General features: G+C 37.7%; 1 protein-coding gene across 5 annotated transcripts in view; it reads left to right on the top strand.

Annotated features, from left to right (window-relative positions):
- The window catches only part of ARHGAP17 (Rho GTPase activating protein 17), a 41,647-nt gene that overhangs the window by 22,724 nt on the left and 2,488 nt on the right, over positions 1–16,435 (top strand). The window contains exons 5-21 of one of the 5 annotated variants that reach the window (XM_084296131.1): positions 959–1,070; positions 1,254–1,330; positions 1,486–1,597; positions 2,577–2,645; positions 2,810–2,891; positions 4,960–5,087; positions 5,465–5,576; positions 6,123–6,204; positions 6,671–6,751; positions 7,551–7,664; positions 8,030–8,121; positions 8,269–8,425; positions 9,670–9,912; positions 11,928–12,091; positions 12,432–13,043; positions 14,011–14,034; positions 15,938–15,982. In XM_084296131.1, coding sequence (XP_084152257.1) covers positions 959–1,070; positions 1,254–1,330; positions 1,486–1,597; positions 2,577–2,645; positions 2,810–2,891; positions 4,960–5,087; positions 5,465–5,576; positions 6,123–6,204; positions 6,671–6,751; positions 7,551–7,664; positions 8,030–8,121; positions 8,269–8,425; positions 9,670–9,912; positions 11,928–12,091; positions 12,432–13,043; positions 14,011–14,033 — 2,260 coding nt within the window. In that variant the 3' untranslated portion in view covers position 14,034; positions 15,938–15,982. Of the gene's footprint in view, positions 1–958; positions 1,071–1,253; positions 1,331–1,485; positions 1,598–2,576; positions 2,646–2,809; positions 2,892–4,959; positions 5,088–5,464; positions 5,577–6,122; positions 6,205–6,670; positions 6,752–7,550; positions 7,665–8,029; positions 8,122–8,268; positions 8,426–9,669; positions 9,913–11,927; positions 12,092–12,431; positions 13,044–14,010; positions 15,915–15,937; positions 15,983–16,435 lie in introns of those variants that run through there. The other 4 variants (XM_084296133.1, XM_084296132.1, XM_084296130.1 and 1 more) reach the window with 4 other exon arrangements.

The raw sequence follows: 16,435 nt of genomic DNA, 5'->3' as shown, positions 1-16,435 counted from the left end.
TCTAATCCATGGGGAGAAAAAGTGAACAAGTATTTCTTCTTGAGTGTTTATGGAGGCAAGTGTTGGGCTTGCTCTGAATTACATTCCAAAGGATTCTGATTCTTTTCTATTGTAAAAGCTTTTGAAAATTTCCTTTCTCCATATGGACTGATAAAATTATCACCTCTGTTTAGAGTTTAAAATCTAATACTGTGTTCTGCAGGTTTGTGTTAATAGCTTCTACTTCAGATAATGCCAGTTTCTTTATCCTGGCAAGGTACAGATTTGCTATTTACGGGAAAGTGGCTGAAACAAAAGAACGTCAATAGAATGAACTGCCAAAGCAGCTCTGTTTCCTTGCAGTTGATGGGGATTCCAATAGAAACTGTATAGAATTACCCAAAAATGTGTGCATTTTTTTTGAACTGCTGCAAAATTTAAACATTTTAAAGAAAGCAGGTAAAGCCTTTAAAGAGAATGGGATTTTTTCCTTGGAACAAGCTTGAAATAAAGGTCAAATCCATGATCTTGGGACCTGTAATTGCTTCCTGTTGATTATGTAATGTTATGGTGTGTTAAGACTTTTTATATCAAAGTGGCTTAGGGGAAAATTAATTACTGCACTGAGCAATTTTTCTGCATCTGGTAAGATGGAAGGTTGGGCTACGAAATAAATATTAACTTCGCTGTATTTGGGGCCAGTATAATCATCTATGCGACTTAAAGCCCCCAAAGTTATTATAATGGCTAAGGAATTATAGACAGCAGAGGTTTAATAACACTTCTTGTCTATACTGAATTTGCCAATGACACCAAAGAGCAGCTTGGTTTTACGCTTTTAAGTAATGCCTTGCTTTGTTCAATGCAAATGTTTCCAAACAGGTAGCAGAAGACAAAGACCCACAGTTGTTTTGTTTTGAATCTTTCTTGATTAGTCAATTGTAACTCATATTGCAACAATTTTTTACAATTCTTAAAGGAAAATGCTAGATACATGTGGAGATGCAGAGAATAAACTGGCAATGGAGCTGTCTCAACATGAAGTTCAGATTGAAAGAGAAATTTTAGAACCACTGAGCGTGCTAACAGAGGTAAGTCACTCCATCCAAGTCTGGACACTTGTGTATAAACTGAGCAAAAATAGTTTATCTTGCTGCTAATAATAAAACTGTTTTAAGTAGTCATTTGTTAACAGTGGAAAGTGGACATGAAACCTACAAAGTTTAGTCTATTACACAATTTAAAAATAAATGTGCTTTGAATTCTGTTTTTAGATGGAGATCCCTAACATTCAAAAACAGAGGAAACAGCTTGCAAAGTTGGTGTTGGATTGGGATTCTGCAAGAGGAAGGTAAGAAGTTTGAACACCTTTCTTAACTCAGTTGGAAAACCTTTGAAATGATTTTTTTTTCCTGTCAAAAGAAAACAATTTTAGAAAGGACCTATGAATGCAGATTCTGTTTTAATACTAGGTTTCATCAAATGACTGAAGCCTTTCTTCCACAGATACAACCAAGCCCACAAGACTTCAGGAACAAATTTTCAAATGCATCCTTCGAAAATAGATTCTCTTAAAGAAGAGATGGATGAAGCTGGAAATAAAGTAGAACAATGCAAGGTAGGACAAGATGAGTTTCTATTCTGTACATAACTGATTAGTAACAATAGCAATCAGGGTATGGCAGCTTCTGTAAACCTTGTTTGTGGAACTATCTGTCTGCTTTACAGTAGTCACAAGTTATATGGCTGTTAATAAATTGTCTTAAAGGTATAGTTAGTGCTCAGTGAGCGTTAAATTGCATTAATTTAAAAGGAACTTTATTTTTGAAGATGTATATCTTACATTACTTGCTGGTTTAGTCTGAGACATTTATAAGAAGGAACTGTGTCTCAGTCTTGTCCCAAGTGTTCAGGGTGTCCATGTGCTTCAGGCCACTGAGTAGCCAGGAAGTGTGAGCTACCTAGATGAAGCTGTGGTTGCTGACATAAAAGGAATATTGATGGACTGCTTTTGGCAGTTCACGTTTGCTTTCACTTCTCAGTTGTTGGATACTACGTTATGAGGCAGCTGATCTGAGCCTCCAAAACCTTGTAGTAGTACTTGTCTTTGCATTCGAGAGTTGGTTGTAAATAACATATTGGCATAAATTCAGTTGCTGACTTCAGGGGCCAATTTCTTTGCTATGTAAAGTAGGCATTTTGAATGAGTTTTGCTTGAAAGAAGATCAACTGTGTGGCCTAAAAGCATTTGGCCAGTTATACAAAAATGAACTGCACTCTTGCACGTACTTTCCTCACAAGTAGTACAATATAGATTCTATATTGGATTCACACATGCACCCAACTAGGTATTTTTAAACAGCATTTTCTGATTTTAACCCCACGGAAAAGGTTGCAGTTGCCACTTGTTCATCTTGTAAATTCATTTGGAGCTTACCAGTTAGTGTGTAGCATGGTGGGTGGCTTACTGGTTTTCTGTGCTGCCTGAATCAATAGTTGAAACTTAGTGCAGGCAAAATAAATGTACATACTGTCTTTGTGTATGAGTTGAAATGTGTTTGTAAATTTCATTTCCTATTTTTCATTCTTTTTCAAAGGATCAACTTGCAGCAGATATGTACAGCTTTGTGTCCAAAGAAGGGGAATATGCTAGATTCTTTGTTATGGTGAGTATTTTTTCAGTATGACTTTGATTGCAGCACTAATGTGCATAGACACTCAGTTCTCAAATATAACATTTCTTGTGCTAAACCTTCTAGTCTTGTATTATGTGCTCATCAGAAGCTAATGCTCTTTTTGTTTTTTTTTAAAATGTGGCTTCTGTTCTCAGTTATTAGAAGCACAAGCAGATTACCATAGAAAAGCATTAACAGTCATAGAAAAAGTCCTACCTGAAATTCAAGCCCATCAAGGTAAAGTAACCTGTGCTCTGGCTGATGCTTCTCCTTGCCTGTGCCACCTCTGCACAATATTCTCCTCCTTTATCTGATTCTTTTGCATGCAGACTTCCTTAATAGGTCATTTTGATCTACTTAACAATTTTACATTCCCAAGCATAATTCCATCTTTACTGTGTTTTCTGGAGTTCTCCAGCCATATTTTAACACACTAATAAAATACTGTCGATCTGTCTGATACCCAAGAGGGTAAAGGAAGGATTTTTCTATTTGTTTGCACTTTTTCCTTGATATCATGTGACCTTTTGCTAATTCATACCTGGCTCTTCCAGACAATGAAAATTTTATTATGATCTAGGAACTTCAGGGTCCTTGTTTCTTGAATAGTTATCAGGCAATTATCAGAAAAAAATCCCCAGATTCTAAGGAGTGGGACTGCTTTCTCTTTTTTTTCCTCCTCTTGTAATCTTTTTTCCCAATGTGCATACTGCACTACAGCTGGCTAATTGACTTTCATTTTGTTGTGTTGAGTATCCACAATTAAGAAGCTATTAAGGCAGCTTTATCTCTGCCCCATGCTACCAAGCTTTTCATTGTCAACAGAAGTTAAGGAGTATCAGTAATAGTTTTGTATGAAGATGCACTGTATACTGTTGAAATTGCTATCCTAAATTTTGGCTGTATTGTCTTCCAATCTGCTAATTGATTTGAACACCAAGTAGGCTGAACAAAGTGTGAGGGGGAAAAATATTCTGAGCCAAACAAAACTCAGGTATCTTCAGGTGTAGAACGCATGCAAATTGTAAAAAGATAAACCAGTAAACTAAAGATACCAATATGAGTATCGTGCTGAAAGATGACAGAGAATATATGTTCTCTGTAGATGTGGTGAAAGGCAAAGTAATGCAAATGAATTATGCTTGCACAGTGTTATGGCTGCCTTATGGCTGTATGGAAGGTTGTGTGTACAAGCTACAGATCCAAGTGGTTTAATTTTCCTTTGTTGCTTAGCTGCTTTGTACAGTTTTTCATATGGTGAGTATTTCAGAACAGATTGGCCTTCCTTAGAAGATATGCTAGGAGGCCTGGTGTCTAAGATACAAATATAGGACATGAATTCAATTGTTTCTAGCTGTAGTGTAAATTACTTTGACTTTGAACAGTTACTAAACTTTAACTTGAAAAACTGGTGAAAATTATGTGGGCATCTCATGGTATGAACGAGAGGAATTAAAGCCATGTGAAAGGGTTATAGTTGATGTGTTGGGTTTTTTATTTTTTATTTTTTAAAGAAAAAGGTAATTCAAATCCTTTGTAGAAATTGTCTTTACTCTTTCAAAATCTTTCTTAACCTTTCCCCCCCCCCCGAAAGAAAGAATGCGTCTTCACTAACAGTTAATAGTCTTTTGCTACTTTTTTCAACTAAAACAGCAGAAATAATGGGTGAAAAATAATGTGTAGAAAACAAATTCACATTCAGTTTGTAGAAACTTGTAGCAGTTTTGACTTTCAAAGCTAAGGAACAATCAAGAGAAATTGAGTTGAAAATCAGTGCAGGCGTTAGTGTGATGTGCTGCTAATGTGGTCTTCTAATCATGACATTGGGATTATCAACACCCATTTTAAGTTGTTGATTTTTAAATCAGCAATAAACTTCATGTTAAGAGCTCAGTTTATATCCACCTTAAATACAGCTAAAATTAAGATCAACCCAGGTCAAGCAATCTGGGCATAAATTTTCTCAAAGATTCTTGTAAATCTAAGCCTTCTGGAGTCCTGACAAGTCAGAATTGGTGTAATTGTCAGCCATGTCACAGCACCTGTGTTGGGACATGAACTTCCAGTTATACAAAGGATATGTATGTGGTGTGCTATCCACAAAGATGTGGAATTTTATTGGGAATACCAGCAGGCTTATTTTTCCTTTACTCATGATACAAAGAACTTCGCCAATCAAAGGCTGTAAAATTACTACTGTGTTCTGAAAATTTCTTACCTGTACTAGAGGCTTTCTTCTTTTCATGTCTGAGACATAATGTGATTGTTAGATATTTTGCTTAATGTTTTGATACTCTTCAATTAGACAAATGGACTGAAAAACCAGCTTTTGGAACTCCATTAGAAGAGCATCTCAAGCGCAGTGGTCGTGAAATTGCAGTCCCTATTGAAGCCTGTGTAATGATGCTTTTGGAGACTGGGATGAGAGAGGAGGTAGGTAATGCCCTGTGATGCTCTATGAAAGAAAGTGAGTCAAACTCATGGGCTGCTGTCTGTACTTCTTAACAAGTTGCTTAAATAATTCCACTCACTAGTGTAGATGATAAACTTTTTACAACAGAAAAGCCTTCAGCGCTATTTGGAATGTATTTGAAATGAGTGTGAGTAGATTGAAAAATTACTAATGGGCCAAGAGTGACGGGACCAAAACATTATCAGATGGCAGTGACACATTGAGAGAGAGCTCAGTCATATCAGTTTCAGGTGAAGACGCTGAATTTTAAACTGCTCTGAATGAGACTCTCATAAAACTTCACACTTGTTATAACATGTTTTTACCAGTCAATTACAGTTTGATTTTTATTATGCAGGGCTTATTCAGAATTGCTGCTGGAGCCTCCAAGTTAAAAAAGCTGAAAGCTGCCTTAGACTGTTCAACTTCACAGCTTGATGAATTTTACTCGGATCCCCATGCTGTTGCAGGTACTGTGAATGTACTGAATCAAAACCAGGTATAAATTGATACAACGCAAGTTTATTCCATTCTTTTAACTGTTGGCTTGCTACAGTGTTGCTCTCTGTGCAGAATAAACTATGAATGGAAGTACATTGAAAGTCCAATTAATTGCATAATTTAACTTGGATAAGTATAGGGCATGCATGCTGAACACACTTGATGTATTTGCATGCCAGAGTGGTGTTTAAAATTCAGGTGGTCACAGTAATTCCATTATCATATTTCTAATGAGAAGAGTATGAGCATGATCAAGGGAGATTAGAGCCATGTGTAGCTTTAATAAGGGTGTTGTTCCAAAGAACTGTTTCATAGCATGTGTTTCTGTCAAATTAAGACAAAGGCCTCTTGTGTTAAGTGTTGAGCAGATACTGTAGAAGTGCTAGGTTGTCCTGATGTTTCATTAGGACTTAGATCCTGTTGCATGGGTAAAATCGCAGATCTAAGAATAGTATTTTAAATAAAGGCTGAGAACGTTGGCTAAGACACTTGCCTGTTCCTGGTCTGCATTGCAGGTGCCTTGAAATCCTATTTACGAGAGTTGCCGGAACCTTTAATGACCTACAGTCTTTATGAAGAATGGACACAAGCTGCAAAGTAAGTATACTAAAAATAGTTATATAAAAAAATATTTCACACTTCTCTGAAAATTCTGTCAAATTTGATGCTTCGTACAACTTCAAAAGAAAAGTCCAAGCTCGCACTACTTTCTTTCCCATTTCTTTTTTAACAGGTAAATATTTTGTCTAACAAATTGTTTTAAATTTTGTGTTGTAGCTTAATATTGTACAAAAATGTGGTGAAGGTAGGTATTTTATAATTAAACATAAGGGCTACTCCAGAATATTAGCTGCACAGTGTTGATGCTTAAGCAGGTTTGGTTTTGTTGCAGGTAGAGGTAATTCACAGATTTGAAAAGGAGGTTATTGAATTACTGAATACAAAACAGTGCATTTATTCAGCATATGTGGAAAGTTACACAATCATCTTTTCTTATTCTCTGCAGAAATAACAATTTTCTGATCTGGAATTAAGATGTAATGGATTTTTTTTTTCCTTCCAGTATTCAGGACCAGGATAAAAAGCTACAAGAATTATGGAAAATTTGTAACAGATTACCCAAGCATTATCATGCTAATTTCAGGTACATATACACATCTGTTGACTTGCTGCACAGCAGCTTTGATGGTAGAGTATGTTTCAAAGTTGATTAGCTGAAACTCTAATCCTTTTATTATCTTCTTGGCCATTCAGTTTGTAAAAGGACATCCTATTTTATCAAGTAGTTGGTGTACATTGGCATTGATAGACTTTCAGTCAAGGTAGTTCACTATTGGCTGCAGCAAAACAAAGATGCACAGAGCTCTGCCATTTAAAGGGTCATGCTGTTGGTAATAATACCCGACTTTTCAACAGTTGTGCTCTTTGTTGTATTTTCCAGTCTTAGAAATATCGCCTGGATGTATTTTACATCTGTTATTTTGTAGTATTTTACTTTTTGGTTTTGCCTTTTGGGAATGAATTGGAGCAAAACCAACTCTTGTGATTCCTAAAAGTGCAATTTCCACACTACATAATGTGAAAATAGCTGCTGAGTAGGTGTTCTCTATTTTTTTTTTTCTGGATGTCTAATAGTGCTGCTTTATTAAGGTGGGAGTTGCTTTCTTTTCAACCCATTCAACATCTGTGACGAATGGGCAGAAAAGTAGTAGCTAGTCATTACCTAAGGAGGTTGTTAGTTTTGTTGTCTGTATTGTGGGGAGTTGTCTTTAGGAGTTAATTGAATTTTGACTTAGTTGCTTTCAGCAAGGAACACTCTTAGCTTGAAACATCCTTTCAGAACTATTATTTGCCATAAAAGCTAGTTATGTCAAAATGTCAGTGATGTACTAGCTTATACTGTGCTGTATGGAAAAACTTTGTTATTTCTTTTCTTTTTGTAGGTATTTAATCAAATTTTTGGCAAAGCTTGCACAGAACAGTGATGTTAACAAAATGACACCCAGTAATGTCGCAATAGTCTTGGGCCCCAACTTGTTATGGGCAAAGAATGAAGGGTAAGTTGTTTAGGAAAGCTACAAAACAGAGCTTCCATGAAGATACAGATTTTTTCAACAGATTGTTTTAAATCAAATAGATAATGCACAGCAACAGAGTATTTGCCTAAAAAATACTTTAGATGTTTTCTTGACCTGTGCTTCCAGATCTTTTCAGGAATTTGTATTTTTTGTATCTTTTTAGGAATGTTTTAAACACTATAAATGTTATTGAATAGGCTAGGTTTTACTAAAGTGTGAAGTGGTAGGTACTTAAGATTCTTGATTCATCATGCTTAGCATAACATGCCATTTAGGCAAGATTTCTTGTGTTTTCTGACTTCGATAGAACTCTGTATTTAGTGTTCTACAAATTTCTTCCACAGATCCCTTGCTGAAATGGCAGCAGCAACTTCAGTCCATGTGGTAGCAATTATTGAGCCAATTATTCAGCATGCAGACTGGTTCTTCCCTGGAGGTAAATTCTTGCTCTAGTCAAAGGAATTCTGTATTTGTGATATCCCTGTGCAGGTGAACCTCCAACAGCTTTTTTATTTTTTTTTCTCCAGTGAGACACCATTTTGTATATGTATGTCATACAATGCATTTTGTCTCTTTTTACCAGATCAAGATTTCAATGTGTCTGGGGCATTTGTTGCAGTTCCACCTGTTAATTCAAATCACTTGTCGCACACTGGGAATGAATATGATTCTGGGACACTGGAACGGAAGAGGCCTGTTAGTATGGCTGTAATGGAAGGGGATTTATTGAAGAAGGAAAGGTATGTTTCATTCTCAGGTTAGGTTTCAAAGTCCTGCGAACTGGACTACTTAGGAGGCTGTAGTTAGACGTGCTTTTAGTGGTCTCAGGAGGAGAATTTAATAGAAATACTATAGGTAACAATAGCGATTTATTTCCCCCCATGTTGTTGCAGCCTGAGGAAGGTTCAAAGGTAATGTACTGGTATTTCCTTCCAGTTATACTATGTGCATGACTTCATTTAAAAAAAAAAGAAAAAAGGAAGATATTTACTGGTTCAAATTAACAACTTCCTGTTACAGATTTGGGGGGTCTAAAATCCAGTGGTAACATCTATCAGTATCTAACTTCTGATATTCCATGGCTTCTTTTCAAAGCCCATAAGCTGAGGTGGTGTTACCTGGTGCCTTCATGATAAGACTTCTGATTTGAAGATGGTACAGTATGCCACAGCAAATAGTAGAATGCTAAAAAATAAAAATAAAACATGCTTTTTTCTCATATAACATGTAGTATAACACTCATTTATTATTACTCATACCATGAATATGAAAGTGATGTGCTGTTTCGTTTTTAGCTGTTTATGCAAATGTTGAATTGTTACCGAAATGTTTGTGGCTAGCCACATGCGAATTTATCAGCACTGACAGAAGGAGCAGAAGAAAGTCAAGTCAGGATTCAGTCTTGAATGCAACTGGAATAAAATTTGGTTCTAGAATTAATATACTATACACGTTCTAAAATCCATTAGAATTTTAGTCTGTTTATCTATAGTTAATTAGGGGGTTCTTTTTTCTCTTCGAACGATGCAAATCATGGAAGCATATATCCTAGGGTTTTGGTTTTTTTTTTTATCTATCTTGAAATCTATACTGCAGCTTAGAGGTTTCAACAGATCAATTTTGTTTCTATTATGCACTATATTGAGAGGAAATACTCTGGTGTGAAAGGAAATGTATGTATTTACATGTAAAATTACCAAGTGTTTTGACCTCATTTTTGTCAATGTCTGTCTTCAAATGTAATTAAATAGCTTGTTCCACTTTTGTTTAGTTTACCCCTCTGTGCAGATGAGCCAAGTAGTGTTGCATGTCTTAACATTAATGGTGTTATATGCAGAAAACTGAAGCTTTCCTTGTTGCTGCTTTGCATGCTAAGCAGCAGGGGTTGCACTTGTCTTTGTGGGTTGTAACATCCAGTTGTCCTGCTGCTTTAGTTACCTGGTGTTGGCTGGTGTGGTGTGTTTACTCTCTCTTCTTTCTGTAGCTTTGGTGTCAAGGTTATGGACTTCCAAGCAAATCCTCGGAGATGTGGCACTATAAATAGAAAGCACACATCCCCAGCTTTCCAGCCACCACTTCCACCCACAGAGGCTGGCGTGCTGGCTCAGTCTGGAGCGGAGCAGCACCCACAAGCTGCTGTGGCTGAAACAAGCCCAGTAGGTGCTGGTTTTGCTCTCTCTGCTGGCACAGCAGAACAGTTACAAAGTCAAGGAAATGAGGATGTCAGGTAAGAAGTATTGCTTCAGCGGCTTGGCAGGCTGCTTCAGCAGCAAACTGAGTACGTCAGCTGTATCTGCTTCACCAGGCACCTCTTCTAATTAGAAGGCATGTGGTCATGTGCAAAGCCTTCTCAGATGTGGGCAGAAGTGCTACAAAAGAGCTCTCTTGCTATCTATATTTATGACCTTAATTTGAATGTCTGTTCTAGAATCGATCTTACAAAAAAATTCCTGGGGGAAAAGATCTTGAAAAATGCTAAAATAGACTGTACTTTTTCTGCCCACATTGGCCTTTCCAAGTTGTACTCTAGAAGTATTCATATAGTATGACTGTCAGTTTGCTGCTGAAAGAACAAAACCTGCCAGTGGCAATACTAGAAACCAGGTGGTCTTGTTTGTTGCTTCTTGTACATGTTATCTGGATTTGTCTTTTTTGTCTGTAGCAAGTCTTAGTGGTGACCAGACTTGCTTGCTAGAAAACTGAAAGTCAGTTTATCATATTTCTCTACTGGTTTCTTTAGGAAAAGCATGTATAAGAGTTTTGCTATTTATTTACTATTGAAACTCTGTGCAGTCATGTTCTCAGTATTAGGATACACGGACTCCAAGACAAATTGCAGTAGCCTTGACTCTTATTTTCATGTATGGTGAAAGCAGCATTTTGCTTTCAATATGCCTGAGGTCTGAGAGATGTAGCAAACCACGTAAAAATGCCTGTAATGCTCTCCAAATGTCAATCTCTTGCACAGCATCTTACATTAAGCCACCACTGTCGAGTTTTATGCAGCACTGATTCTTTTGCATATAGCTTTTGGTTCCAGGTGACACTTTTGCGAAAACATCTCATTCAGATATCCCCTGTAGACTAATATTTCCTCCACAGATGTAGCTTGTGGTTGAGGCAGCTAAAACGAAACCTTGAGCATAGTGTCTAAAAGCTACATTTTAAATCTGAATAAAGTCTGCTTGCAAGTACTTGCAATTTACAACCCTGACTTCTCCAGATTCTGTTATTAATGTGTCAATAAAAGTGATTGAAAAGGGTTTGTCCTTTTGAGATGAATGAGATGCTGCAAGAGATGCTAAAAGCAGAAATGAGTAAAGACAAAGTGCGTAGGAAGAGGAGGAGGTGCTGCCAAGCATCACCTTGTTTGGTTCATACCCAGGTGTTTCATTTCCCCCCAGTTCTGTTGTCTTCATAACCAGAAGTCAGGAAGAAAAAACTGAGTTGTCCTTGTGTGAATCTCAAGTTTTTACTGGGATTGTTCCCTCAGATGAGTTCTGGTCTCCCTTGACCAGGGGCAGTGAGGTAAAAGCTTAATTCCAGATAGGGTGGAGAGAAGTGCAGCCAGTGAGCAAGGAAGCACGGCTCCCTCCACACCCCCAGCTTTTTCAGCTCCTGAGGGCTTTTGAAGGCCCCACAGACTTCAGTGAGGACCACATCTGCTTCATCTGTGTGCTGTATGTAGCAGGTTGGCGTGTCTTTTGTTTTTCTGGGAGAGCTTCACAGAGTGCCTAGTCCTTGGTAACTACATCTACCAGATAACTGCCAGTGAATTGGATGTGATGCTGTGGCAATATTCTGAGAAGGGCAACAGTTGCAGGGATGATGGTTGTATTTGGTTGAGGAAATGGGAGAAGTAATTTTATATGAACTTCTTTGTTGGGACTCTTATTAAAAGACCTACAAAATGCACTGAGGGTGCTCTAGCATGGACACTGCACTCTAAATCCTAGTATTGTAATTCAAACAGGTATTGCAGCACTGTAGAGCTACTTGGATTCCTGATTGAGTTTGGTAATGGATTTTTTGTACAGGTTTGCGTGAAGCTTACTCATGACTTGTTTGAAGAGTTCTAGCAGTGTTTAGTTTGTCAGTCTATACCAGCCAGTGCAGAAACTTTTCTGAGGTGTTTGAGGGTCACAACTGGAGCACAGTTGATAATGTAAACTGTAATTTGTGTGGTTGATCTGAGCAAGGCATTTTGCAATCATCTTCTAATTTAGGATTTTTAATTTTCAGTACCTCAAAATCTAAGGACAACGCGTCTTCAGCTACTCCTCCACCTGTGAGAAATGGTGGGCATGCGAACATTGCCCAAAACCAGTCAGCAAGTAGCACTAATCAGCTTTCTGTTAATCAGCCACAGAATGCAGCAGGTCCCAGTCCCCATTCAATGAGGAGAGGTGTGTTTTTTCATTTGTTTTTCAAAGCACTAAGTTCCGATTGTTTACATACTGCAAAAATGCTTTCTGAAATAGAAAGCCTAAGGCCTAGCTAAATGAATCTTTGGAATGCTGGTAGTAATGCTATCATTGCTGTTTAATGAAGTCACTCAAAGGCTGTTGGTTTAAACCAGTGTATGTGTTTCTGTAGCTTCCTATTGATAACCACTTTTATTTGGTAATACAGTACTCGATTTTGATAAAGTATTTAAGGGTTGTTTAGAGCTACTAACTCTTTTTTTTTTTCAGGAGTTTGGTTTTACAACATTCAACCATGAAATCTCACCTTTTATCTTCACAGCTGTTAAAAAGCCTGCACCAGCACCTCCCAAGCCAGCCAACCCACCACCAGGGCAGCCAGCAAGCCAGAGCTCTGCCTCAGCTGCTCAGCCACCTTCTATCTCACCAAAACCACCTGCCAGAAGTTCTTCTCCTCCTGCCCAGCATGCAAACCAAGGAGCAGCCCAGGCCTCCAGCTCCCAGGTTTCTGCACCTCGGCGATACTCCAGCAGCCTTTCCCCAATACAAGCTCCCAGCCATCCACCACCACAACCCCCAACACAGGCTACTCCTCCACTGCAGCCCAAATCTAACAGTCAAGCATCTCCTCCTGCTGCTGCCAGCAGTGAGCACGGACCAGAGCAGCCCTGTTACACTCCTCCGCAGACTCCAACACCACCCGATACACCCCCTCTAGGAAAACATAGCACTAGTTCCCCATCGTCACAGTCATCTACTCAAGAAACCTCTCAGTCTCACTCTCCACCTCACAGCGGCACACTGCCAAGGCCGCGGCCAGTGCCTAAACCCAGAAACAGACCTAGTGTTCCCCCTCCGCCTCATCCTCCTTCTCAGCTGGCTGGAGATGGTATTATTGCAAATCCCACCCAAACAGCTTCCAAAATAGTGACAGGTGAGTGGATTCCTTTATATTCGGTGTCCCCTCAGGGACCAGGAATGAAGAAAATGTCTGTAGCTGTAATTTTTTTCTGAAAAGTTGAAAGGACAAGTACCAGTTAGAATACAAAATTGCTAATTTTCAGTTAAAATGCTCACATTCCGCATGCACAAAACAGGTTTGGGGATATCTTCCCCAAGTAGCGAATCTTGAGGTAGAAGGGCTTGGGAGGAAGTGTGCAGTAGCTTGCTTTTTTTCTTCCTGCTTGGGAAGCTAGACAATACTATAGCAACCAGCTCTGCAGGGCTTTCTCTGGCCTTGGCACTGTGTCAGTCTCAGGTTTGTGCATTTGTTGTTGAAAAGACAAATGCTTGGAGGAGAGACAAGATGCAGCCAAGGATAGTATTTTTCAGGATACACGGGAGATAATAAATTAGCAATGTAGTCACTGATACATGTCCTAATAGGAAAGGCACTAACCCAGAGAATTTTCTACCCTGCGAGAATGAAGCCTTCTGATGTCCTTTTAAGTCAGACATCCAGAAGCTGAAGAATCAAGTGCATTTAACTGTGTGTCTTAGGCCAATTTCTAGATAGATCTTCTTGGTTTAAATGCAGACTTTTCTGGTGTGAGACATTCAGGAATTAGAGACCGATTTTCTGTCTTCTCACAGGAACTTCTTGAAGGTTGTGATTATTACCTTGATAGGGGTAATGTTAATTTGAGTCTTGGGAAAAAAAAACAAACCTGCTAGAGACAGTAAAAGCTAGCAAATCTTGAAATGTTCTCCTGTAATGTTTATTTTAGGAAGTTCTGAAGGAAAAGATAATGTAAAATACTAACGCTTTTAATTCTACTTATATTCAATAATGGTTAAAATTTTCTAATGACACTGCAGCTTCTGTACAGTAAGACTAATGTTTTGGAATGCAAAGTATAAATTCTGTTGCCTAATAGCTTTACCCCATGATGCCTTCACAGGTGGGGATGGTTACTGCGAATAAGGTTTGTACTTACTAGAAACATGCAATATAAGCTAAAATGCTCCTGCACAGCAATGTTTTTTTGTAGCTTTATTTTGTATATGCGCTTTGGAATATGTGCTCTCTGTCAACTCTGTATGTTATTTCATTACTACATATCATTCTGGTTGTAAGAGATATTAGGCCCTATGCTTAATTTTAATAGTCCCGTGAACATTAATTTATACTTCAGAACAAATCATAAAAGTAACTATTTTGAATAACACTTCACACAGTTACCAGGTGTGAAGCAGTGACCCATTTAAATTGAGGTTTCTTCTCATCAGTGCAGGCAAATATTGCAGCTCATGTTTTTTCCTTCGGTATTTTGTGGTTGCATTTTAATGTAGCTTTCACTTTAGGTTTTCAGTTATTTTTAACCACTTGGAATTTATTTGGCAAAATACACATTCCTGTGACTAAACCCCTTTGCAGATGCAGCAGCATCTGCACTCTGGCATGTTTGCATTTGCATTCTGTCAGCTCCAGTCTCACTAATAGTACTAGTCTGTTCAATCGCAGCTGCCAAACAGCACGTTAATAATCTTATTGTTCATGGATAATGGTTTGGAAATGCTACCTTTTTAAGATATCAACTGCATGGCAGGCTGGAAAAGTTAAAGCTACATCCCTAAATAATCTGAAAGTTTGACTGCTTACAAGAAAGACTTAAATTAGCATTCTATTAATATTAGAATTCAGAAATAAGACTAAGTTTGGGATCTTTACAGTGCTTGCAAATAAGTTGAGAATGGGAACTGTGCTGATGAGTCAAACTTCAAGCAAAGACTTAATTTCAAAGTCACATTTCATATGTTGACTATGCTTATTTTCATTTTGGAGTTTTTCTGGTTCTGAGGGAAACTGTTCTAATGATAGCAGACAAACAAGATTTGTTTTACCCTAATGTAACTGGAGAAATACTTACATTCTAAACAATATACAGCTGGTCTGCAGGAGGCTGCTTAATTAGTGGAGGAGTTTAAGTTACACAAACAAAGCATCTGCCACATGAGAGCAATTGTGAATTGAGAAGAGGATTGTAAATTGTTGTAAAAACTTGTAAATTACAAGTTTTGATGCTGAATTTCAGGGACAGCCCATTTTCAGTCATTACAGGCATGAGATACACAGCTGTCTTGTACTTTGAATAAATTAAAAAATAATACTGAAATTAAGAACTGATTGTTAACCTGAAAATGTTGAAATTGAAAAGACTTAATATCATTCCTCCCTAGCACAAACCTTAGCAAATTGGCCATGTAAGTTGTATATGGTAAACAATAGTATGAAACCTACCATGCAGGAGAGTTAGTGAAGGAAAGCTGATGAAGAGTAATTCTTTAGCAAAGCTGGTAAAAGAACTTTAAAAATTTAGTGTGTCTTGGAAAACAAACGAAAACCGTCCACAAAAAAAAAAAAAAAAAAAAAAAGGAGCAATAGCCAAGTTTACCTACAGCAGTACACTCAGTGCAGGGTCATCCAACTTTTCCAGATCAATGTGTTTTTAAAAAAGAATTAGTAGTTGCTATGAATTAACAACACTGCATATTATATAAGAGTATCTGCTCTAACATTTACACACGTAAGCGTTTATTTTTAAACAGTCTGATACCATAAACTGTCTTACCTAATTCACAGTGTGAAATAGCTATTTCTAATTTTAACCTTAAACGGTGAAGCAAGGGAAAACAGGAATGACAGAAGCCAAAAATAAGTTGTAAGCAAACTTCCTAATATCAGAACTGGAATTCTGAACCATTTTCAGGATAATGAATTCCTTTGTCCATATCCTGGACAGTAATGTCTCAGATTCTATTTATGGTATTGAAGTTATGAGCCCTTGGAAAGAATATTCTAATCAAAAATTTTATTAAATAATCTAGATGTTTGACCTGCATTCAGTATGAACTGTATTGGAAAGTTCAATGGTAAGGAAAAGGCATATGATTGGCCAAAAATGTTGCTGATTCATAATCATGCGTGTGCTAATGCCCACTACTAACCCGTCACAAATAACACTGCTTGCTTGTATTATCATTAGCGTGGCATGCAAAAAGCATGGCTGTTTTATGCTTGCTTTTACATTAACATACTAAAAGTACTGGAGAGAAGAATGTGTAAAATTCATGTTTTGACTGGGCAGTTTCACGTTGTACTTTTTCCACTTACAGAAAATCACCTAGAAATTCGTGTTTTTTGTACAGCGGTTCATTTTATATTCAGTGTTAGCTGTGCTGTGTTTATCACAAATCCCTTTCCTGTGTCATGTCACACTTTCAGATACCTCCTCTTCTGACTCATCCTTGAGTATGCAGTAGTGGCAGGGAGAACTTCTGTGTCTGCTTCCAAAGTTGAAGTACATCTTTTGAACCGTATTTTAA

This window comes from Netta rufina (genome assembly GCF_964035555.1).
Source record: "Netta rufina genome assembly, chromosome: 15".
Lineage (NCBI taxonomy): Eukaryota > Metazoa > Chordata > Aves > Anseriformes > Anatidae > Netta > Netta rufina.
Note: the sequence above shows the minus strand (reverse complement) of the source record. Positions and strands in the feature narration are given on the sequence as shown.